The 25,255-nt window shown below is 49.0% G+C and overlaps 1 protein-coding gene across 3 annotated transcripts in view; it reads right to left on the bottom strand.

The window, feature by feature from the left end:
* Positions 1-25,255, bottom strand: part of UBA2 (ubiquitin like modifier activating enzyme 2) — a 110,399-nt gene that overhangs the window by 10,327 nt on the left and 74,817 nt on the right. Inside the window, exons 1-13 of one of the 3 annotated variants that reach the window (XM_075838272.1) lie at positions 12,992-13,202; positions 11,402-11,485; positions 10,507-10,577; positions 8,636-8,700; positions 7,797-7,897; positions 7,598-7,719; positions 6,727-6,794; positions 6,523-6,644; positions 6,344-6,443; positions 5,330-5,493; positions 4,530-4,623; positions 4,281-4,393; positions 4,039-4,194 (exon numbers count right to left, since the gene is read on the bottom strand). In XM_075838272.1, the coding sequence (XP_075694387.1) occupies positions 4,039-4,194; positions 4,281-4,393; positions 4,530-4,623; positions 5,330-5,493; positions 6,344-6,443; positions 6,523-6,644; positions 6,727-6,794; positions 7,598-7,719; positions 7,797-7,897; positions 8,636-8,700; positions 10,507-10,577; positions 11,402-11,485; positions 12,992-13,129 (1,398 nt within the window). In that variant the 5' untranslated portion in view covers positions 13,130-13,202. Of the gene's footprint in view, positions 1-4,038; positions 4,195-4,280; positions 4,394-4,529; positions 4,624-5,329; positions 5,494-6,343; positions 6,444-6,522; positions 6,645-6,726; positions 6,795-7,597; positions 7,720-7,796; positions 7,898-8,635; positions 8,701-10,506; positions 10,578-11,401; positions 11,486-12,991; positions 13,204-25,255 lie in introns of those variants that run through there. The other 2 variants (XM_075838274.1, XM_075838273.1) reach the window with 2 other exon arrangements.

The following is a 25,255-nucleotide window of genomic DNA, read 5'->3' as shown; positions in this document are numbered from 1 at the left end:
TTATACTCCAGAGCTGCGCTCACTATTCTGCTGGTGGAGTCACTGTGTACATACATTACATTACTTATCCTGTACTGATCCTGAGTTATATCCTGTATTATACTCCAGAGCTGCACTCACTATTCTGCTGGAGGAGTCACTGTGTACATACATTACATTACTTATCCTGTACTGATCCTGAGTTATATCCTGTATTATACTCCAGAGCTGCACTCACTTTTCTGCTGGTGGAGTCACTGTGTACATACATTACATTACTTATCCTGTACTGATCCTGAGTTATATCCTATATTATACTCCAGAGCTGTGCTCACTATTCTGCTGGTGGAGTCACTGTGTACATACATTACATTACTTATCCTGTACTGATCCTGAGTTATATCCTGTATTATACTCCAGAGCTGCACTCACTATTCTGCTGGTGGAGTCACTATGTACATACATTACATTACTTATCCTGTACTGATCCTGAGTTATATCCTGTATTATACTCCAGAGCTGCACTCACTTTTCTGCTGGTGGAGTCACTGTGTACATACATTACATTACTTATCCTGTACTGATCCTGAGTTATATCCTGTATTATACTCCAGAGCTGCACTCACTATTCTGCTGGTGGAGTCACTGTGTACATACATTACATTACTTATCCTGTACTGATCCTGAGTTACATCCTGTATTATACTCCAGAGCTGCACTCACTATTCTGCTGGTGGAGTCTCTGTGTACATACATTACATTACTTATCCTGTACTGATCCTGAGTTACATCCTGTATTATACTCCAGAGCTGCACTCACTATTCTGCTGGTGGAGTCACTGTGTACATACATTACATTACTTATCCTGTACTGATCCTGAGTTACATCCTGTATTATACTCCAGAGCTGCACTCACTATTCTGCTGGTGGAGTCACTGTGTACATACATTACATTACTTATCCTGTACTGATCCTGAGTTACATCCTGTATTATACTCCAGAGCTGCACTCCCTATTCTGCTGGTGGAGTCACTGTGTACATACATTACTTATCCTGTACTGATCCTGAGTTACATCCAGTATTATACTCCAGAGCTGCACTCACTATTCTGCTGGTGAAGTCACAGTGTACATACATTACTTATCCTGTACTGATCCTGAGTTACATCCTGTATTATACTCCAGAGCTGCACTCACTATTCTGCTGGTGGAGTCACTGTGTACATACATTACTTATCCTGTACTGATCCTGAGTTACATCCTGTATTATACTCCAGAGCTGCACTCACTATTCTGCTGGTGGAGTCACTGTGTACATATATTACATTACTTATCCTGTATTATACTCCAGAGCTGCACTCACTATTCTGCAGGTGGAGTCACTGTGTACATACATTACATTACTTATCCTGTACTGATCCTGAGTTACATCCTGTATTATACTCCAGAGCTGCACTCACTATTCTGCTGGTGGAGTCACTGTGTACATTACTTATCCTGAGTTACATCCTGTATTATACTCCAGAGCTGCACTCACTATTCTGCTGGTGGAGTCACTGTGTACATACTTTACATTACTTATCCTGTACTGATCCTGAGTTACTTCCTGTATTATACTCCAGAGCTGCACTCACTATTCTGCTGGTGGAGTCACTGTGTACATACATTACTTATCCTGTACTGATCCGGAGTTATATCCTGTATTATACTCCAGAGCTGCACTCACTTTTCTGCTGGTGGAGTCACTGTGTACATACATTACATTACTTATCCTGTACTGATCCTGAGTTATATCCTGTATTATACTCCAGAGCTGCACTCACTATTCTGCTGGAGGAGTCACTGTGTACATACATTACATTACTTATCCTGTACTGATCCTGAGTTATATCCTGTATTATACTCCAGAGCTGCACTCACTTTTCTGCTGGTGGAGTCACTGTGTACATACATTACATTACTTATCCTGTACTGATCCTGAGTTATATCCTGTATTATACTCCAGAGCTGCGCTCACTATTCTGCTGGTGGAGTCACTGTGTACATACATTACATTACTTATCCTGTACTGATCCTGAGTTATATCCTGTATTATACTCCAGAGCTGCACTCACTTTTCTGCTGGTGGAGTCACTGTGTACATACATTACATTACTTATCCTGTATTATACTCCAGAGCTGCACTCACTATTCTGCTGGTGGAGTCACTGTGTACATACATTACATTACTTATCCTGTACTGATCCTGAGTTACATCCTGTATTATACTCCAGAGCTGCACTCACTATTCTGCTGGTGGAGTCACTGTGTACATACATTACTTATCCTGTACTGATCCTGAGTTATATCCTGTATTATCATCCAGAGCTGCACTCACTATTCTGCTGGAGGAGTCACTGTGTACATACATTACATTACTTATCCTGTACTGATCCTGAGTTATATCCTGTATTATACTCCAGAGCTGCACTCACTATTCTGCTGGTGGAGTCACTGTATACATACATTACATTACTTATCCTGTACTGGTCCTGAGTTACATCCTGTATTATACTCCAGAGCTGCACTCACTATTCTGCTGGTGGAGTCACTGTGTACATACATTACTTATCCTGTACTGATCCGGAGTTATATCCTGTATTATACTCCAGAGCTGCACTCACTATTCTGCTGGTGGAGAGTCACTGTGTACATACATTACATTACTTATACTGTACTGATCCTGAGTTACAACCTGTATTATACTCCAGAGCTGCACTCACTATTCTGCTGGTGGAGTCACTGTGTATATACATTACTTATCCTGTACTGATCCTGAGTTACATCCTGTACTATACTCCAGAGCTGCACTCACTATTCTGCTGGTGGAGAGTCACTGTGTACATACATTACTTATCCTGTACTGATCCGGAGTTACATCCTGTACTATACACCAGAGCTGCACTCACTATTCTGCTGGTGGAGTCACTGTGTATATACATTACTTATCCTGTACTGAACCTGAGTTACATCCTGTACTATACTCCAGAGCTGCACTCACTATTCTGCTGGTGGGGAGTCACTGTGTACATACATTACTTATCCTGTACTGATCCGGAGTTACATCCTGTACTATACACCAGAGCTGCACTCACTATTCTGCTGGTGGAGTCACTGTGTACATACATTACATTACTTATCCTGTACTGATCCTGAGTTACATCCTGTATTATACTCCAGAGCTGCACTCACTATTCTGCTGGTGGAGTCACTGTGTACATACATTACATTACTTATCATGTACTGATCCTGAGTTATATCCTGTATTATACTCCAGAGCTGCACTCACTATTCTGCTGGTGGAGTCACTGTGTACATACATTACATTACTTATCATGTACTGATCCTGAGTTATATCCTGTATTATACTCCAGAGCTGCACTCACTATTCTGCTGGTGGAGTCACTGTGTACATACATTACATTACTCATCCTGTACTGATCCCGAGTTACATCCTGGATTATACTCCAGAGCTGCACTCACTATTCTGCTGGTGGAGTCACTGTGTACATACATTACTTATCCTGTACTGATCCTGCGTTACATCCTGTATTATACTCCAGAGCTGCACTCACTATTCTGCTGGTGGAGTCACTGTGTACATACATTACTTATCCTGTACTGGTCCTGAGTTACATCCTGTATTATACTCCAGAGCTGCACTCACTATTCTGCTGGTGGAGTCACTGTGTACATACATGACATTACTTATCCTGTACTGATCCTGAGTTACATCCTGTATTATACTCCAGAGCTGCACTCACTATTCTGCTGGTGGAGTCACTGTGTACATACATTACATTACTTATCCTGTACTGATCCCGAGTTACATCCTGTATTATACTCCAGAGCTGCACTCACTATTCTGCTGGAGGAGTCACTGTGTACATACATGACTGATCCGGAGTTACAGTGCGGAGGAGTGAGGGGGGTTCTGGTGTCGTCTATGAACATATTACCCTTAGTTTTCCGTTTCCCTTCCTGTCCTGACTATTATTTAGGTCGTCTGGTCCACGCACCTTGTCCTGCAGGGTCTGTACAGTCACATTGTGAACATTTAACTTGACGGTGACTTCCGGCCGGCTGGCGCACACGTAGCAGTTGGCATTTGGCGGGTCCAGCACGCAGGGCACCAGCAGCTTCTTACGGGGGTTGGGCTGCTTGTTGAGAAACACCTGGAGGAGGAATGAGCGTCAGGTAAATGTTCCTCGGTCTGGAGGGAAAGATGAAATGAGAAGCGGGATGAGATTCCGCCACGCACCGTCCTGCACCGGTCCAGGCTCCCGGATAAAACCTTCAGCCCCTCCAGCACGATGAGCCCGGAGATGACGGCGTTGGTTGTAGCGATCGCTGGAATGATGTTCCCGGCCATGGCTGTGTGAACAAGACACGTCCTATACTGAGGCAAATCTATAGGTAAACACTAGAGCGCTGGCCTACAACCTGACGCTCTCCAGCTGCTGGAAACAATCAGCATGCAGCCACGAGCGGAGCATGCGCAGGGGCTTACACTTAATATCGAACCGGCTCTTCATGTTCATACTGAAGATATACATGCGGAGGTTAGAAGCCGAGGTCACGAAGTCCATCGCTGGGGGGTCATCCTATGGGAACGACAAAGTGTGAACAGAACGCTACATCATGTGACCACCACCCCACAGAAAGGACGGAGGCGGCTAAAAGGTTACTGTCCCTTTAAAAGCTTTACTGTATTGTATGAGGAGTGCGGTATTAACCCTTCACTGTTCTGATGATGAATCTATGAGCAAAGGGTGAGCCCACCTAATAGAACGAGGGGCATATACAAGGTATACATCCATCTATAGACACCCCTATATTATTATATTCTCTATATGGTCATCACCAAGATGCGCCGCCGCCAGGAACGTCTCCGACCGGTCACACACCATATAACGGACGGCAGGGGTGGAATAAAACGCGCTCATTAAGTCCCTATTCCAAGGTTTCCTTTGCCGGGACGTTCTCTGGATTAGGGACAGGCTGCTTTCTCTGGATTGGTTGGTGTCATGGCAGCTGGACCCCCACCCCCCCTTTCATTTGGCTGGAGAACCCCTTTATAGAGACAGACTCACCTTATCCCACCCTTTATAGGGACAGATGCACCTTGTCCCACCCTTTATAGGGACAGACTCACCTTGTCCCACCCTTTATAGGGACAGACTCACCTTGTCCCACCCTTTATAGGGACAGACTCACCTTGTCCCACCCTTTATAGGGACAGACTCACCTTGTCCCACCCTTTATAGGGACAGACTCACCTTGTCCCACCCTTTATAGGGACAGACTCACCTTGTCCCACACCAGCTCAGCTCCATCTCCCTTTTTAGAGATCTGATCCCTTAAAGTCTGGACACTTTGAGAAAACAGCTGAGCGCAGCCGGCAACGTCCAGGACCTGCTGATCCTTCAGGCCGAGCGCGGGCGGCGCATTCTTCTGTTCCGTGGAGTCTTTTTCTACGGAAGAAAATAATAAACATGAAATCAGCGCGAATCCGATGAACAAACCCCAGAAGGAGGAACATTCACCCCCGAGCGACGCGGCGACAACGTGGAGAACAGATCGGGGGTTGTACAAGATTCGGACATTGTCGCGGAACGTGCGATCTACTCAGCAGCGGCCGGCACAGCGACGTAACGCCCGGCGGCAGGGATCGGGGTGACATCACTCAGGACACACGGGGGGGGGGGGGGGGGTCTCCGCACGGGCTTCACCTTTACTTATATCTAAAAGTAGGAATCAGAAATCGACGTCTTGTCAGAAAGTCCGCGGCGATAGAGATTTGTGGCCGGAGCGTCAGCGCGGCGTTTATTCCGGTGTTCGTTACATCCGCCAGCGTTTCGCTCAGACATGAGACTGCGGTTTCCTTATACGACGGCGAGACTTTTTTTACAGCGAGAACATTTCCGTCTGTCCTGGAGCGCGGCTTCTACTTTACATGCACCTGGCGGCTGCAACGTGAAAACTGCGAGGACCCACCGATGACCGTCTCATGGGGGCAGGTTAAAGGTTCCCCCACCAATCAGAAGGCACAAAGCAGCCAAATCAGAGGGGGGTGGAGGGGAAAGCGGCGGTCGTGAGTGATTCCTCAATAGACGTGTAAGTGCTGCAATGTACGGGACATGATCTCATAAAGACTCGTCCTGGGAATATAAACGTATATAGCAACACCCCCAGTACAGGGGGGGTCACACGGGGCGGGGGAGATCTGCGGATGACACGGGGCGGGGGAGATCTGCGGATCACACGGGGCGGTGGAGATCTGGCGATCACACGGGGCGGTGGAGTATAAAGGGCAGGAGCTACCGCTGTTGTGCAGGCCGGACCAGTCCAGGGGCACCGGGGGCTTCCTCTTCCTCCACAGCTTGTCCATGGTCAGCAGGTAGCGGATGTCGTCTTTGAACAGCTGTAAGAAGTCATGTGATTGTGAGAAGTGCGGCCCCAGCGCCCCAGAACAGTGTCACTGCACCCCGAGAGCTCGTTACCTTGTTAAAGAGCTTGACGGGATCATACCCTGTGGACTTGGCCCACTGCTTGGTAGATACCCGCTTGATGTCCCCGTCCTCGCTGGCAGCATTAGCCCTTTGTGCCGCCTCCGTGGGTTCCCCTGAGGAAAGATGACAGAGCTGAGACTAGTAGCAGCGCCGAGCAGTCCCACCGCCAATATACGGACACCGCGTAATACTCACAGGAAGCCTCCGGGTCGGCCGTGTCTGGGGACACCTCCTGGTCTGCGTCCTCCTCCCCAAATAACTGGCTGCAGAGGAGACAAGAGGGTTCAGGATTCTGGGGGGTTACACGGCGATATTCACACTGTGCGCAGGACTTATCTGGAGGACCAGGTGTTTACTGCAGCACCCAGTCATCGCCCACCTCTGAAACATCACACATTGCTGTCACCTGGGGCCCGACCCCGGAGCGGTCACATACAGGACCTACAACCTGAGCTCCCAGGAGGTCGGGCGTCCCCATCAATTTCAGGGGTCCATACGGGACATTATAGAAACGTACAGGACAGCGGAGGTCCACACCCAGGGGAGCGGGTCGTCATGGGCGGACAGCGGAGGTCCACACCCAGGGGAGCGGGTCGTCATGGGCGGACAGCGGAGGTCCACACCCAGGGGAGCGGGTCGTCATGGGTGGACTGCGGAGGTCCACACCCAGGGGAGCGGGTCGTCATGGGCGGACTGCGGAGGTCCACACCCAGGGGAGCGGGTCGTCATGGACGGACTGCGGAGGTCCACACCCAGGGGAGCGGGTCGTCATGGGCGGACTGCGGAGGTCCACACCCAGGGGAGCGGGTCGTCATGGGCGGACTGCGGAGGTCCACACCCAGGGGAGCGGGTCGTCATGGGCGGACTGCGGAGGTCCACACCCAGGGGAGCGGGTCGTCATGGGCGGACTGCGGAGGTCCACACCCAGGGGAGCGGGTCGTCATGGGCGGACAGACCCTTAAATGTCCCTCAGGCTGGCGGCTGATCGTTAGTCGCCTGTTGAAGCTGTAAATTGTCACCTATGGATCGCACATTACCCTATAAAGACCCGGCACCGGCCTCTTACTTGAACAGGTATTTTGCCCACACGATGCAGTGGATGGGCTCGGAGGGGGTGTTCCGGATGGTGCAGCCGGGGAAGGTCTTCTGGGTGGGCTTGGGTTGACATTCGTAGCACTCGGTGACCCCCTGACAAGGACAAACACAAGGTGAGCAATGAGCTGCGTTCTGTTACACGCTCGCACCGGAACGTCCCAACCACAAACCTTCTTGATGACGGTGACCTGCCCCAGGTACCCGGCGGTGCCGCTCTCGATCAGGGGGACGTCGGCCGCCAGACACATTCGGTTCACGTGGTTCCTCGCAGCTGAATCATCGAAAGACACAAATGTAAGTCCCGGCAGAGCCGCTCGTGCTTCTAACCGGTGAGGGCGCCGGCGCGGACCGATATACAGGACGCCCGCAGGGGTTTACACCACGAAATCAGCACAGGAGAAAAACGGCAACTTCCTGAGGGTTCATTACATCCCTGCTTGCTGCCAGTGAATAAGTCTATTCTTGTTTACATCTAGAGGCTGAAATCCTGTATAGGCCTAATACTCCTCACAGCTGAGGGTTTGTTACAATATATCCAGTCTAAACAATCCTCTCCTGTCCGTTTGTTACAATGTATCAGTCTGGAGACCAGGATGTAGGTCACAGTGTCAACTAACAAACAGGGAGACCTGGACGGGAAAGTAGAGGTAACGGGGGCGGAGCACATGAGGGGGGTGAAGAGAACTGCGCATTTCACTACGGTTATTACTGGAATGGTTTGGGGGGGGCAAAAATCAAAAGTTTTATTAAAAAAAAATAACAAAAAACGTTTGAACTTTTACTGCAGGAAGAAGCTACTGAGGAGTCCGAGCCGCTCTCCCTGCAATAACTCTGCTACCTGTCCTGCTCTGGATCATCAGGTGGGGGCGCTCCCACTGCCTGTCCCTGTATATAGAATTGGGGTCCAGAGACACGAGATATAGCAACATCCCCTAAAGCTCCAGACCCCGCTCTATAGCCCGCGCACCCCTCGGCAGGACGCGCCCGCGCACCCCTCGGCAGGACGTACCTCGGTTGTCCAGGGCGTTCATCACCAGCGTGAATTTCCTGAAGAATTCAACATCGTACTCGACGCTGCAGAGACATGAAAAGCAGATGAGCAGCGAATCCAGCACCGGCGCAGCAGCCGCGTTACCGCATCCCGCGAGGTCTACACCCCGCAGCTTCAGAATTACAGACTACAGTCACATGACAGATGGCGACCCCGCAGAGCGGCTGATAACAGGGAACAACAGATTATATTCACCAGTCTTATCTCACAGTCAGCCCTCCCAGGCTGATAACAGGGAGCAATAGACTACATTCAGCGGCACCACAAGTGCAGGTGAGGAGGTCGTACATCTAGGACAACCCATTGCCACGCAGGACCCCCCCCCCCCGTGAGTTACAGGGACTCCAGTGGACGGCGGGACATTTCCACCAGCAGCTTTGTTAACCTCTTCATGGCCGGGGCCGTGTTCGCCTTCTAGGATTTTTTGCGTTGCTGCATTTAAAGAGCCGGAGCTTTTCATTTTTCTGCCGCCGTCGCTGTGTTAAGGCTTGTTTTTTGGGGGTTACAAAACCTATTGATTGACTTCTATTAACTCTTTCAGGGGGAATGGATAAAAACATCAATCCCGCCTTTGTTTTTTGCGTTAAGACTTTGTGGCGTTCACTGCGCGGGATAAACGCGTCGCCTTAAGTCGCTGGTCGGTACGATTGCAGCGACACCAAATACGTATCGACTTTTAATATTTCACTATTTCTGCAGAATAACAAGTTTCACGAACAAGTGATTTTTCTACGGCCGCGTTTCAAGTGCCGGAACTTGTTATTTTTCCGTCGCTGTTTCTCGCGGGACGAGTCGCAGGTTTAATAGAACCATTTTGGGGGACATGTAAATTATTGATTAACTTTTTTTATTATATTTTTGGGGAAAGAACAGAAAAAAAGCCATTTCAGTTTTTTGCGTTTTATTTTTACGCCGCTCACCGCGCGGTTTAGATAATGCGATAACTTTACTGTACAGGTCGTCGTGATTTATAGTGCGCCAAAGTATTACTTGCCTGTGAGTAACAATCTGACCGCGATCTATTAGTCACACGGCCTTCGTTAGGCCCGACTGCCATAGCGACCCATCGGCGCCCTGCAATCACACTGCGCATATCCTGCGGCCGCGCTCACCGGTAACCTTACTCTCGGTCGCTGCAGCGGGATGTCGGCTCCATAGTCCGGCCGCCACCTGCTGCGGATGTGAACGCGACATCCAATGGATGTAACTGTACGGCCACTTGCGGAAACCCACGGTTAAAACGGACGCACGATCACACCCAAACACGATAAGGGGGTGACGGCCGTGGACGCCGTCAGACATTTTATTATTAATTTTAAATTGTGGATTTTTTGTCTTCTGCAGCTCGTATGTCTGACAATACAGGACAAGCTGCCGTTCAGGGACAGACCCGCTGATCGTCAGCTCCTCGCTCTGCTCTCCCGGACGTCATAGGAGCAGCGGCGTCCGAGTGTCCCTCCTTCTACCGGAAACAATAGCGCAGAATGCTGGTATTTCCGGTAATTTGGGCTAGATCTGATGAGTTTCCAGCACAGATGTGAACGAGACCTTAATTCTTGTAGGTTTATTTTCTTGGATTGTATAGACGACGGCAGAATTCAGCGTCCCGGAGGGGCTGACGATCAGCGGAGCGGCAGCTTGTCCTGTGTTAGAAGACATACAAGCTGCAGGAGACAAAACCTCCGCAATTCTTCACTAAGACCAAATGTAGAACGGATTTCAGAAAAAACACGTCATGAAAAAATAATTCAAACAAAACTCTGCAAAAGGCGTCCATGGCCTCCCGGCAGCCGGACCCGCGACCGTCAGCGGCCTCAGTAACCACTCACTTCATGATGCTGTCGTGATAAGCGGTGACACCGGCCCCTGGACAGAACTGCAGGACGCTCTCCTTGGCCACCTGGGGAGAAAATATAAAGCATGAGACGCCGCAGCGCAGGGTGATCAGATCAAGAACACGGAGGAACAACCCCCACCCGCAAAGCACAGGCCGCCCGTGTGGGGGTCATAAACAGGCGGCTGCTCCACGAACATCACTGACGGGGTTAATGGACCGAAGATTAGAAACTCCCAGTAAATACGATCTCGTCTTCTCTATCAGATTAACTATTCTATTCATCTGCACCTGGGAAAGTTGGGTGACAACCAGCATAGCCGCCATTACAGCTGCCACAGGGGCAGTGGAGCAGGTAAGGCTGGATTCACACGAGCAGGTTACGTCCGTAAAGGACGGAACGTATTTCGGCTGCAAGTCCCGGACCGAACTCACTGCAGGGAGCCGGACTCCTAGCATCATAGTTATGTACAACGGTAGGAGTCCCTGCCTCCCTGCAGGACAACTGTCCCGTACTGTAATCATGTTATCAGCACAGGACAGTAGTTCCACGGAGAGGCAGGGACTGCTAGCGTCGTACATAACTATGATCCTAGGGACCCGGCTCCCTGCACTGTGTTCGGTCCAGGACTTGCGGCCGAAATACGTTCCGTCCTTTACGGACCGAACATGCTCGTGTGAACTAAGAATACAGAACTATGGGGGCTGCAATGGCGGCCGCACGGTCACCCAGCTTTTCCAGGAACAGATACCACTAAGAAACACGGGCTCAGATCCTCCATAGACAGTAGCAGCAGACGATAGAGCGCGGGCCGCCCGTCACATGACACGCCAGGCAGAGGACAGAGCGCGGGCCGCCCGTCACATGTGCCAGGCAGAGGGGCCGTTACCTGCGCCTTCGATCTCCCCACATGTTTCTTCTGGAATAGAAACTGTCTGTTGAGGTTACTGACGTCAATCGTGTCCAGATCGATCTAGAAAACAAAGAAGATCATCAAGAGGAGCGACGCTCTGCAGGAGAAAACATCTGTAATCAGTGATATCACCCACAGCCAGGGGAGGGCGCCAGACCCAGATGTCCTGCAGGTGACATAGAAGGGGAAAATGCTGAAAAGCTGTCTGTATAGGGAGGAGGTAACCTGCCCGCGACGCTCTGCAGGGAGAAGGGGAATCCTGCCTGCGATGCTCTGCAGGGAGAAGGGGAATCCTGCCTGCGATGCTCTGCAGGGAGAAGGGGAATCCTGCCTGCGATGCTCTGCAGGGAGAAGGGGAATCCTGCCTGCGATGCTCTGCAGGGAGAAGGGGAATCCTGCCTGCGATGCTCTGCAGGGAGAAGGGGAATCCTGCCTGCGATGCTCTGCAGGGAGAAGGGGAATCCTGCCTGCGATGCTCTGCAGGGAGAAGGGGAATCCTGCCTGCGATGCTCTGCAGGGAGAAGGGGAATCCTGCCTGCGATGCTCTGCAGGGAGAAGGGGAATCCTGCCTGCGATGCTCTGCAGGGAGAAGGGGAATCCTGCCTGCGATGCTCTGCAGGGAGAAGGGGAATCCTGCCTGCGATGCTCTGCAGGGAGAAGGGGAATCCTGCCTGCGATGCTCTGCAGGGAGAAGGGGAATCCTGCCTGCGATGCTCTGCAGGGAGAAGGGGAATCCTGCCTGCGATGCTCTGCAGGGAGAAGGGGAATTCTGCCTGTGATGCTCTGCAGAGAAGGGGAATCCTGCCTGTGATGCTCTGCAGAGAAGGGGAATCCTGCCTGTGATGCTCTGCAGAGAAGGGGAATCCTGCCTGTGATGCTCTGCAGGGAGAAGGGGAATCCTGCCTGTGATGCTCTGCAGAGAAGGGGAATCCTGCCTGTGATGCTCTGCAGAGAAGGGGAATCCTGACTGTGATGCTCTGCAGAGAAGGGGAATCCTGCCTGTGATGCTCTGCAGAGAAGGGGAATCCTGCCTGTGATGCTCTGCAGGGAGAAGGGGAATCCTGCCTGTGATGCTCTGCAGGGAGAAGGGGAATCCTGCCTGTGATGCTCTGCAGGGAGAAGGGGAATCCTGCCTGTGATGCTCTGCAGGGAGAAGGGGAATCCTGCCTGCGATGCTCTGCAGAGAGAAGCGGGATCCCGCCCGTGACGCTCTGCAGGGAGAAGGGGAATCCTGCCTGTGATGCTCTGCAGAGAAGGGGAATCCTGCCTGTGATGCTCTGCAGAGAAGGGGAATCCTGCCTGCGATGCTCTGCAGAGAAGGGGAATCCTGCCTGCGATGCTCTGCAGAGAAGGGGAATCCTGCCTGTGATGCTCTGCAGAGAAGGGGAATCCTGCCTGCGATGCTCTGCAGAGAAGGGGAATCCTGCCTGTGATGCTCTGCAGGGAGAAGGGGAATCCTGCCTGTGATGCTCTGCATTGAGGACAATGAGGGTCTCAAACGCCATCAGAACCCCCTCCCGCACCCCGACAACCCCCTCCCCTCCTCCTGCCTCGCTGGAGCCGCACCACGTCCAGGTTGGTGAATCCGGTGAGCAGAAGGTTCTTCAGTAACTCGCAGCCGATCCCTCCGGCCCCGACCACCAGCACCCGACAGCTGGACACCGCCTCCGCTAGTTCAGTGCGCAGCGCCCCGGTCACCGCCATCCTCAGCCTCCGACTCACAACGCGGGAGACACAACAGAGAGCCGGGCAGCAGAACCTGCCCGCACAGCGACACCTACCGGCCGGAAGACTCACAGAGCCGCTGTACGACAAGGTGGCGACACCTGGCGGCCGGAGGCTGTACAGCACCAAGATGAATAGAACTAGCGGCCTCTGGTGGTCAAAGTGCGCACTGCAGTGTGGTCTCCAGAATATGGAGGTCTAGTCCTTTCTCTGCTGATAGATGGCGATACCGTCATACATTAGTGATGTCAAACACCGGTCATAATCCGTCATACATTAGTGATGTCACACACCGGTGATAATACGTCATACATTAGTGATGTCACACACCGGTCATAATACGTCATACATTAGTGATGTCACACACCGGTCATAATCCGTCATACATTAGTGATGTCACACACCAGTGATAATCCGTCATACATTAGTGATGTCACACACCGGTCATAATCCGTCATACATTAGTGATGTCACACACCAGTGATAATCCGTCATACATTAGTGATGTCACACACCGGTCATAATCCGTCATACATTAGTGATGTCACACACCAGTGATAATCCGTCATACATTAGTGATGTCACACACCGGTCATAATCCGTCATACATTAGTGATGCCACACAACAGTGATAAGCCGTCATACATTAGTGATGTCACACACCGGTCATAATCCGTCATACATTAGTGATGTCACACACCAGTGATCAGCCATCATACATTAGTGATGTCACACACCGGTGATAATCCGCCATACATTAGTGATGTCACACACCAGTGATCAGCCGTCATACATTAGTGATGTCACACACCGGTGATAATCCGTCATACATTAGTGATGTCACACACCGGTGATAACCTGTCATACCTTAGTGATGTCACACACCGGTGATAATCCGCCATACATTAGTGATGTCACACACCAGTGATAATACGTAATAAATTAATGATGTCACACACCAGTGATAATCCGTCATACATTAGTGATGTCACACACCAGTGATAATCCGCCATACATTAGTGATGTCACACACCAGTGATAATCCGCCATACATTAGTGATGTCACACACCAGTGATAATCCATCATACATTAGTGATGTCACACACCGGTGATAATACGTCATACATTAGTGATGTCACACATCGGTGATAAGCCGTCATACATTAGTGATGTCACACACCGGTGATAAGCCGTCATACATTAGTGATATCACACACCGGTGATAAACCGTCATACATTAGTGATGTCATACCACAGTGATAAGCCGTCATACATTAGTGATGTCACACACCGGTGATAAACAGTCATACATTAGTGATGTCACACACCGGTGATAATCCGTCATACATTAGTGATGTCACACACCGGTGATAATCTGCCATACATTAGTGATGTCACACACCAGTGATAAACCGTCATACATTAGTGATGTCACACACCAGTGATAATCCGTCATACATTAGTGATGTCACACACCGGTGATAATACGTCATACATTAGTGATTTCACACACCAGTGATAAACCGTCATACATTAGTGATGTCATACCACAGTGATAAGCCGTCATACATAAGTGATGTCACACACCGGTGAAAACCCGTCATATATTAGTGATGTCACACACCAGTTATAATCCGTCATATATTAGTGAGTCACATACCAGTGAAAAGCTGTCATACATGAGTGATGTCACACACCGGTGATAAGCCGTCATACGTTAGTGATGTCACACACCGGTGATAAACCGTCATACATTAGTGATGTCATACCACAGTGATAAGCCGTCATACATTAGTGATGTCAAACACCAGTGATAAGCCGTCATACATTAGTGATGTCACACACCGGTGATAATCCGTCATACATTAGTGATGTCACACACCGGTGATAAGCCGTCATACATTAGTGATGTCATACCACAGTGATAAGCCGTCATACATTAGTGATGTCAAACACCAGTGATAAGCCGTCATACATTAGTGATGTCACACACCGGTGATAATCCGTCATATATTAGTGATGTCACACACCGGTGATAATACGTCATACATTAGTGATGTCACACACCAGTTATAATCCGTCATATATTAGTGATGTCACATACCAGTGAAAAGCTGTCATACATGAGTGATGTCACACACCGGTGATAAGCCGTCATACGTTAGTGATGTCACACACCGGTGATAAACCGTCATACATTAGTGATGTCATACCACAGTGATAAGCCGTCATACATTAGTGATGTCAAACACCAGTGATAAGCCGTCATACATTAGTGATGTCACACACCGGTGATAATCCGTCATACATTAGTGATGTCACACACCGGTGATAAGCCGTCATACATTAGTGATGTCATACCACAGTGATAAGCCGTCATACATTAGTGATGTCAAACACCAGTGATAAGCCGTCATACATTAGTGATGTCACACACCGGTGATAATCCGTCATATATTAGTGATGTCACACACCGGTGATAATACGTCATACATTAGTGATGTCACACACCAGTTATAATCCGTCATATATTAGTGATGTCACATACCAGTGAAAAGCTGTCATACATGAGTGATGTCACACACCGGTGATAAGCCGTCATACGTTAGTGATGTCACACACCGGTGATAAACCGTCATACATTAGTGATGTCATACCACAGTGATAAGCCGTCATACATTAGTGATGTCAAACACCAGGGATAAGCCGTCATACATTAGTGATGTCACACACCAGTGATAAGCCGTCAGACATTAGTGATGTCACACACCAGTGATAATCTGTCATACATTAGTGATGTCACACATTAGTGATAATCCGTCATACATTAGTGATGTCATACCACAGTGATAAGATGTCATACATTAGTGATGTCATACCACAATGATAAACCGTCATACATTAGTGATGTCATACCACATTGATAATCCGTCATACATTAGTGATGTCACACACAAGTGATAAACTGTCATAAATTAGTGATGTCACACACCAGTGATAAGCCGTCATACATTCATGATGTCACACATCAGTGATAAGCCGTCATACATTAGTGATATCACACGCCGGTGATAAACCGTCATACATTAGTGATGTCACACACCAGTGATAATCCGTCATGCATTAGTGATATCACACAACAGTGATAATCCGTCATACATTAGTGATGTCACACACCAGTGATAATCCACCATACATTAGTGATGTCACACACCAGTGATAATCCATCATACATTAGTGATGTCACACACCGGTGATAATAAGTCATGCATTAGTGATCTCACACACCAGTGATAAGCCGTCATACATTAGTGATATCACACACCGGTGATAAACCGTCATACATTAGTGATGTCATACCACAGTGATAAGCCGTCATACATTAGTGATGTCAAACACCAGTGATAATACGTCATACATTAGTGATGTCACACACCAGTGATAATCCGTCATACATTAGTGATGTCACACACCGGTGATAATCCATCATACATTAGTGATGTCACACACCGGTGATAATCTGCCATACATTAGTGATGTCACACACCAGTGATAATTCGTCATACATTAGTGATGTCACACACCGGTGATAATCCGTCATACATTAGTGATGTCACACACCGGTGATAATCTGCCATACATTAGTGATGTCACACACCAGTGATAATCCGTCATACATTAGTGATGTCACACACCGGTGATAAACCGTCATACATTAGTGATGTCATACCACAGTGATAAGCCGTCATACATTAGTGATGTCATACCACAGTGATAAGCCGTCATACATTAGTGATGTCACACACCGCTGATAATACGTCATGCATTAGTGATGTCATACCACAGTGATAAACTGTCATACATTAGTGATGTCACACACCGATGCTAATCCGCCATTCATTAGTGATGTCACACACCGGTGATAAGCCGTCATACATTAGTGATGTCACACACCAGTGATAATCCGTCATGCATTAGTGATGTCACACACCGGTGATAAGCCGTCATACATTAGTGATGTCACACACCAGTGATAATCAGTCATACATTAGTGATGTCACACACCGATGCTAATCCGCCATTCATTAGTGATGTAACACACCGGTGATAAGCCGTCATACATTAGTGATGTCACACACCAGTGATAATCCGTCATGCATTAGTGATGTCACACACCGGTGATAAGCCGTCATACATTAGTGCTGTCACACACCAGTGATAATCCGTCATACATTAGTGATGTCATACCACAGTGATAAACCATCATACATTAGTGATGTCACACACCAGTGATAATCCGACATACATTAGTGATGTCACACACTAGTGATAAGCCGTAATACATTCGTGATGTCACACACCAGTGATAATCTCTCATACATTAGTGATGTCACACACCGGTTAAAACCCGTCATATATTAGTGATGTCACACACCAGTGATAATCCGTCATATATTAGTGATGTCACATACCAGTGAAAAGCTGTCATACATGAGTGATGTCACACACCGGTGATAAGCCGTCATACGTTAGTGATGTCACACACCGGTGATAAACCGTCATACATTAGTGATGTCACACACCGGTAATAAGCCGTCATACATTAGTGATGTCATACCACAGTGATAAGCCGGCATACCTTAGTGATGTCACACATCAGTGATAAGCCGGCATACATTAGTGATGTCATACCACAGTGATAAACCGTCATACGTTAGTGATGTCATACCACAGTGTTAATCCGCCCTAGGCGACGGGGTACAACTGGGCGGCGGTCCCTGCGCTCAGTAAGTGCACGACAAACATACAAAGGAACACAAGCAAGGAAAAGGGGCAGTTGCCCACGGCAACACCGTGAGCAACCAGAGGGGTGAACGAGCCGAGTCAAGCCAGGAGTGTGCGAGGTACAAAACGAAAAGCAGAAGAGTAGTCAGTAAGCCAGGGTCTGTATGGAGCAGGATCAAAAATAGCAGGAGCTGTAGCTGGGCCAGGAACCACAAGGAAAGAATCACAAGCACCGAGGGACAGGAAGTGCAGGCTTAAATAGACCGAGGGCGGGAGCTAGCTGAGTCTGGCCAGGTTACGATAGGCTCTCCCACTCCTAAGCCTGCCAGCCTGAATGGTGGAAGCAGGAGTCAGTCTCAGGGATGTATTCTCAGGTGCTGACTGATTAGTTCTGGGAGTTAACCCCGAAGCTGTGCCTGGCAGATCCTTTACAGTACCCCCCCTTTTATGAGGGGCCACCGGACCCTTTCTAAGTGGACCTGGCTTACTGGGGAAACGCAGGTGGAACCTCCTGACCAATACCCCAGCGTGAACATCCCGGGCGGGTACCCAAGTCCTCTCCTCGGGCCCGTATCCTCTCCAATGGACCAGGTACTGGAGGGAGCCTTGGACCATCTTGCTGTCCACAATCCTGGCCACCTCGAATTCCACCCCCTCAGGGGTGAGGATGGGAACAGGAGGTCTCCTCGAGGGAGCCAAGGACGGGGAGCAGCGTTTGAGGAGGGAGGCATGAAACACGTTGTGTATCCGAAAAGACGGGGGTAACTCCAGCCGGAAGGAGACAGGATTGAGGACCTCAATGACCTTATACGGCCCAATAAACCGGGGAGCAAACTTCTTGGACGGAACCTTGAGACGCAAGTTCCTAGACGACAACCACACCAGATCCCCGACCATAAACAGGGGGTTAGCAGAACGTTTTCTATCAGCCTGAGTTTTTTGTACGCTCTGGGACGCCTCTAGGTTCTTCTGAACCTGGGCCCAGACTGTGCACAGTTCCCGATGAACGACCTCTACCTCGGGATTGTTGGAACTACCAGGTGAAACGGAGGAGAACCGTGGATTAAACCCAAAATTACAAAAAAAAGGAGAGACCCCTGACGAGTTACTGACCTGGTTATTAAGGGAAAATTCGGCGAGGAGAATGAAAGAGACCCAATCATATTGACAGTCAGAGATAAAACACCTTAAATATTGTTCTAGAGATTGATTAGTCCTCTCAGTTTGGCCATTGGTTTCAGGATGGAAGGCCGAGGAGAAGGACAGATCAATCTCCAACTTCATACAGAAGGCTCTCCAAAACAATGAAACAAATTGTACCCCTCTGTCCGAAACAATATTGACCGGGACCCCATGGAGACGCAGGATGTGTTTGACAAACAAGGTAGCCAACGTTTTGGCGTTGGGTAGTTTCTTGAGGGGCACAAAGTGGCACATCTTACTGAAGCGGTCCACCACCACCCACACCACCGACTTGCCTTGGGATGGAGGCAAATCGGTGATAAAATCCATGGAGATATGTGTCCACGGTCTCTGGGGAATGGGCAACGAACGCAGTAAGCCCGCTGGTCGGGACCTGGGAGTCTTGGACCTAGCACAAACCTCACAAGCGGCGACGTAGGCCTTAATGTCTTTAGGCAACCCAGGCCACCAATAATTTCTGGAAATGAGGTGTTTGGTACCCAGGATGCCTGGATGACCAGATAGTGCGGAGTCATGATTTTCCCTGAGTACCCTTAGCCGGAATTGCAGGGGAACAAACAGCTTGTCCTCAGGAAGGTTCCCGGGAGCTGCACCTTGATCAGCAGCAATATCAGAGACTAAATCAGAATCGATCGAGGAAATGATTATACCTGGAGGCAAAATACAAGCAGGATCTTCCTCCGAAGGAGGGCTGGCCATGAAGCTACGCGACAGTGCATCAGCCTTAATATTTTTAGACCCAGCCCTATAGGTAACCAAAAAATTGAATCTGGTAAAAAATAACGCCCATCGAGCTTGTCTCGGGTTTAGCCTCCGGGCAGATTCTAGGAAAACCAGATTCTTGTGGTCGGTAAGGACCGTTACCTGGTGCCTAGCCCCCTCCAGGAAGTGGCGCCACTCTTCAAATGCCCATTTAATGGCTAAGAGTTCGCGGTTGCCAATATCATAGTTACTTTCAGTTGGCGAAAACTTCCTGGAGAAGTAGGCACAGGGGCGGAGATGGGTGAGGGACCTGGTACCCTGGGACAAGACAGCCCCCACTCCCACCTCAGATGCGTCAACTTCCACGATAAATGGCTCCATTTGGTTGGGCTGAACCAGCACCGGGGCCGAGACAAAGCACTTCTTAAGGACCTCAAAAGCCTGGACAGCCTCAGGAGGCCAGTGGAGGAGATCAGCACCTTTGCGAGTGAGGTCCGTAAGGGGCTTAGCGATGACCGAGAAGTTAGCAATAAATCTCCTGTAATAATTAGCGAACCCCAAAAAACACTGTAACGCCTTCAGGGAGGCAGGTTGGACCCATTCCGCCACAGCCTGAACCTTGGCGGGGTCCATGCGGAATTCATGAGGAGTGAGGATTTGACCCAAAAATGGAATCTCCTGTACCCCAAACACACATTTTTCGGTTTTGGCAAACAGTTTGTTTTCCCGAAGGACCTGGAGCACCTTCCTGACATGCTCAATGTGAGAGGACCAGTCCTTGGAAAACACCAGTATGTCATCAAGGTACACTACAAGAAAATTACCCAGGTAATCTCTCAAAATCTCATTTATGAAATTCTGGAAGACCGCAGGGGCATTACACAACCCAAAGGGCATGACGAGGTATTCGAAATGGCCTTCGAGCGTGTTAAACGCAGTCTTCCACTCATCCCCCTCTTTGATGCGAATAAGGTTATACACCCCCCGTAGATCCAATTTAGAAAACCATTGGGCCCCCTGAACCTGATTAAAGAGATCAGGAATCAAAGGAAGGGGATACTGGTTCCTTACCGTGACCTTATTCAGGCTACGGTAGTCAATGCATGGCCTAAGACCACCATCCTTCTTCCCCACGAAGAAGAAGCCAGCACCTACCGGAGAAGAAGAGGGACGAATGTAACCCTTGGCCAGGGATTCCTGGATATACTCCCTCATAGCTTCACGTTCGGGACAAGAGAGATTAAATATCCTACCCTTAGGAAGCTTAGCTCCTGGTACCAATTCGATAGCGCAATCGTATTCTCTATGAGGAGGTAACACTTCGGAGGCCTCCCTAGAGAAAACATCAGCGAAGTCCTGAACAAACTCAGGTAGAGTGTTCGCCTCCTCAGGGGGAGAAATAGAATTAACAGAAAAACATGACGTACAACATTCATTACCCCATTTGGTGAGATCCCCAGTATTCCAGTCAAACGTGGGATTATGCAACTGCAACCAGGGAAGGCCTAATACCAGATCAGACGATAATCCCTGCATCACCAGTACAGAGCATTGCTCCAAATGCATGGAGCCAACAAGGAGTTCAAAAACAGGAGTATGCTGAGGAGTGGAGTCGATACCCACTACCGGGACAGGTTTAGGCAAATCAATCAGAGGCATAGCAAGAGACATAGCAAATTCCACAGACATAATATTAGTAGAGGACCCTGAATCCACGAAGGCACTGCCGGTAGCAGACCTACCACCAAAAGAGACCTGAAAGGGAAGCAAGATCTTAGTACGTTTCATATTTACGGGAAATACCTGTGCGCCCAAGTGACCTCCCCGATGATCACTTAGACGCGGAAGTTCTCTGGCTGCTTATTCTTACGCTTAGGACAGTTGTTCACTTGATGCTTGTCATCCCCACAGTAGAAGCAGAGACCATTCTTCCTGCGGAATTCTCTACGTTGTTGGGGGGACACGGAGGCCCCGAGTTGCATAGGTATCTCTGAATCTTTCGGGGAGGAACGAAGCAACGGAGCTTCCGGAGGCATCATGGGGGAGTCAGAGGAGAAAACACATAAACGTTCACGTTGTCGTTCCCTGAGACGTCGGTCAAGTCGTACCGCTAAAGCCATAACCTGGTCTAGGGAGTCAGAAGAGGGATAGCTAACTAGCAGGTCCTTCAGAGCATTCGACAGACCCAACCTAAACTGGCACCTCAAGGCAGGGTCATTCCACCGAGAAGCTACGCACCACTTCCGAAAGTCAGAGCAATACTCCTCAACAGGTCTCTTACCCTGACTTAAGGTCACCAGCTGACTCTCGGCAAAGGCAGTCCTGTCAGTCTCGTCATAAATAAGTCCGAGAGCAGAAAAGAAACAATCAACGGAGGAAAGTTCAGGGGCGTCAGGAGCCAAGGAGAAGGCCCACTCTTGGGGCCCTTCCTGGAGCCGGGACATAATTATACCCACCCGCTGGCTCTCAGAACCTGAGGAATGAGGCTTTAAACGAAAGTAAAGCCTACAACTCTCCCGAAAGGAGAAAAAAGCCCTCCGGTCCCCTGAGAACCGGTCAGGCAACTTGAGGTGGGGTTCAAGAGGTGCGGTGAGGGGAACTACCAGGGTAGCATCAGGCTGGTTGACCCTCTGAGCCAGGGCCTCGACCTGTAGGGAGAGACCCTGCATTTGCTGAGCCAGGGTCTCACGGGGATCCATAGTGGTGTCAGGGACCAGGGGTAGACTAGGTATGGGCTTGTTATTATGTAACGGCAGGGGGTAGGGAGACGGACAAGTGAGCCCTAATCTACCCGCCACTCTGTCTCTGCCTACTTGCAACGACCCGCCCTAGGCGACTGGGTACAACTGGGCGGCGGTCCCTGCGCTCAGTAAGTGCACGACAAACACGACAAACATACAAAGGAACACAAGCAAGGAAAAGGGGCAGTTGCCCACGGCAACACCGTGAGCAACCAGAGGGGTGAACGAGCCGAGTCAAGCCAGGAGTGTGCGAGGTACAAAACGAAAAGCAGAAGAGTAGTCGGTAAGCCAGGGTCTGTATGGAGCAGGATCAAAAATAGCAGGAGCTGTAGCTGGGCCAGGAACCACAAGGAAAGAATCACAAGCACCGAGGGACAGGAAGTGCAGGCTTAAATAGACCGAGGGCGGGAGCTAGCTGAGTCTGGCCAGGCTGTGATAGGCTCTCCCACTCCTAAGCCTGCCAGCCTGAATGGTGGAAGCTGGAGTCAGTCTCAGGGATGTATTCTCAGGTGCTGACTGATTAGTTCTGGGAGTTAACTCCGAAGCTGTGCCTGGCAGATCCTTTACACCGTCATACATTAGTGATGTAACACACCAGTGATAAACCGTCAGACATTAGTGATGTCACACACCAGTGATAATCTGTCATACATTAGTGATGTCACACATTAGTGATAATCCGTCATACATTAGTGATGTCACACACCAGTGATAAGCCGTCATACATTAGTGATGTCACACACCGGTGATAAGCCATCATACGTTAGTGATGTCACACACCGGTGATAAACCGTCATACATTAGTGATGTCACACACCGGTAATAAGCCGTCATAAATTAGTGATGTCACACACCGGTGATAATACGTCATACATTAGTGATGTCACACACCGGTGATAATACGTCATACATTAGTGATGTCACACACCAGTGATAATACGTCATACATTAGTGATGTCACACACCGGTGATAATCCATCATACATTAGTGATGTCACACACCGGTGATAAGCCGTCATACATTAGTGATGTCACACACCGGTGATAAGCCGTCATACATTAGTGATGTCACACACCAGTGATAATACGTCATACATTAGTGATGTCACACACTAGTGATAATCCGTCATACATTAGTGATGTCACACACCGGTGATAATACGTCATACATTAGTGATGTCACACACTAGTGATAATACGTCATACATTAGTGATGTATTTCACCGTCAGTCAGAAAATACTATAATGGAGAGATTTCCGCCTCCGCCGTGCTCCTCTTCTGGTTTCCAGGTTTTGGATTACAAACACTAATGTAAAATACTGCGGTGTGGAAATGGCCATCAGCAAAGTGATAGGGTTATGGGTTTTGCTTCCAATAAATTAGTTTTGCTATAAAGGCTTGAGAGAGAAGCGGGGGGTCGGTTTAGGTGAACGATTAGGATCTGTGTATATAATGGATGATAAATTCCTGATCAGTGTCCCCCCCAGTCAGCAGCTATGGAGATATACAGAGCCCTATGTGCCGGGAGCATGCAGCGCGGCCCTGACTGTGTTCACACTCTGTGCTACCTCTCTCCGACCCGTGGGGCAGTGCCCTCTGGCTCTTTGCCATGCTGCCCCCTGGATAATAACATGCCTTTGTTCCTGGCACAGCTCTGTGATTGCAGCAGAGAGCAAAGTGTGATATGTGCAGAGATCATGGGGTGAGTGCAGATAAATCTCAGATCCACCGGACACCCAGACCACAGAACGCGCACACCGCACCATCTCCTTATGGCTCTCCTGCTCCTCACTCTCCTCCTGGGAGCCCTGGTATCAGGTGAGGGAAAACCATGCCTGTTCCTTTAAATATTTCTTCCAGCAGGGGGGCACTGCTGTGACTACTGGGAATCTCTCTCTTTACCATATATTTTAGTCCTGATAGGACCACAATTATTAATAATAAAGAGTGCCACCTATATTACTGCAGCGCTGAAATCTGCCAGCATTTTCCGCTTGTTTAGGGTCTGCACAGAGATTGCTCTAGTGATATGAAATCTGGAATATAGGAGCTCAGCTATGCTATAAGGGGGTTATCTGTCCAAAAGCTTGCTGACTGTTTCCACTAATAACCAGTAGCATAGTGAGGGCAGCTCTGGAGTATACAGGGTGTCACTCAGGATCAGTACAGGATAAGTAATGTATGTACACAGTGACTCCACCAGCAGAATAGTGAGTGCAGCTCTGGAGTATAATACAGGATATAACTCAGGATCAGTACAGGATAAGTAATGTAATGTATGTACACAGTGACTCCACCAGCAGAATAGTGAGTGCAGCTCTGGAGTATAATACAAGATGTAACTCAGGATCAGTACAGGATAAGTAATGTAATGTATGTACACAGTGACTCCACCAGCAGAATAGTGAGTGCAGCTCTGGAGTATAATACAGGATATAACTCGGGATCAGTACAGGATAAGTAATGTAATGTATGTACACAGTGACTCCACCAGCAGAATAGTGAGTGCAGCTCTGGAGTATAATACAGGATATAACTCAGGATCAGTACAGGATAAGTAAGCCGTCATACGTTAGTGATGTCACACACCAGTGATAATCTGTCATACATTAGTGATGTCACACACCAGTGATAGGCCGTCATACATTAGTGATGTCACACACCAGTGACAA

The sequence above is a fragment of the Rhinoderma darwinii genome, chromosome 9 (assembly GCF_050947455.1).
Source record: "Rhinoderma darwinii isolate aRhiDar2 chromosome 9, aRhiDar2.hap1, whole genome shotgun sequence".
In the NCBI taxonomy this organism is placed as follows: Eukaryota; Metazoa; Chordata; class Amphibia; order Anura; family Rhinodermatidae; genus Rhinoderma; species Rhinoderma darwinii.
The sequence above is the reverse complement of the archived record's forward strand: the minus strand, read 5'-3'. Positions and strand labels throughout refer to the sequence as shown.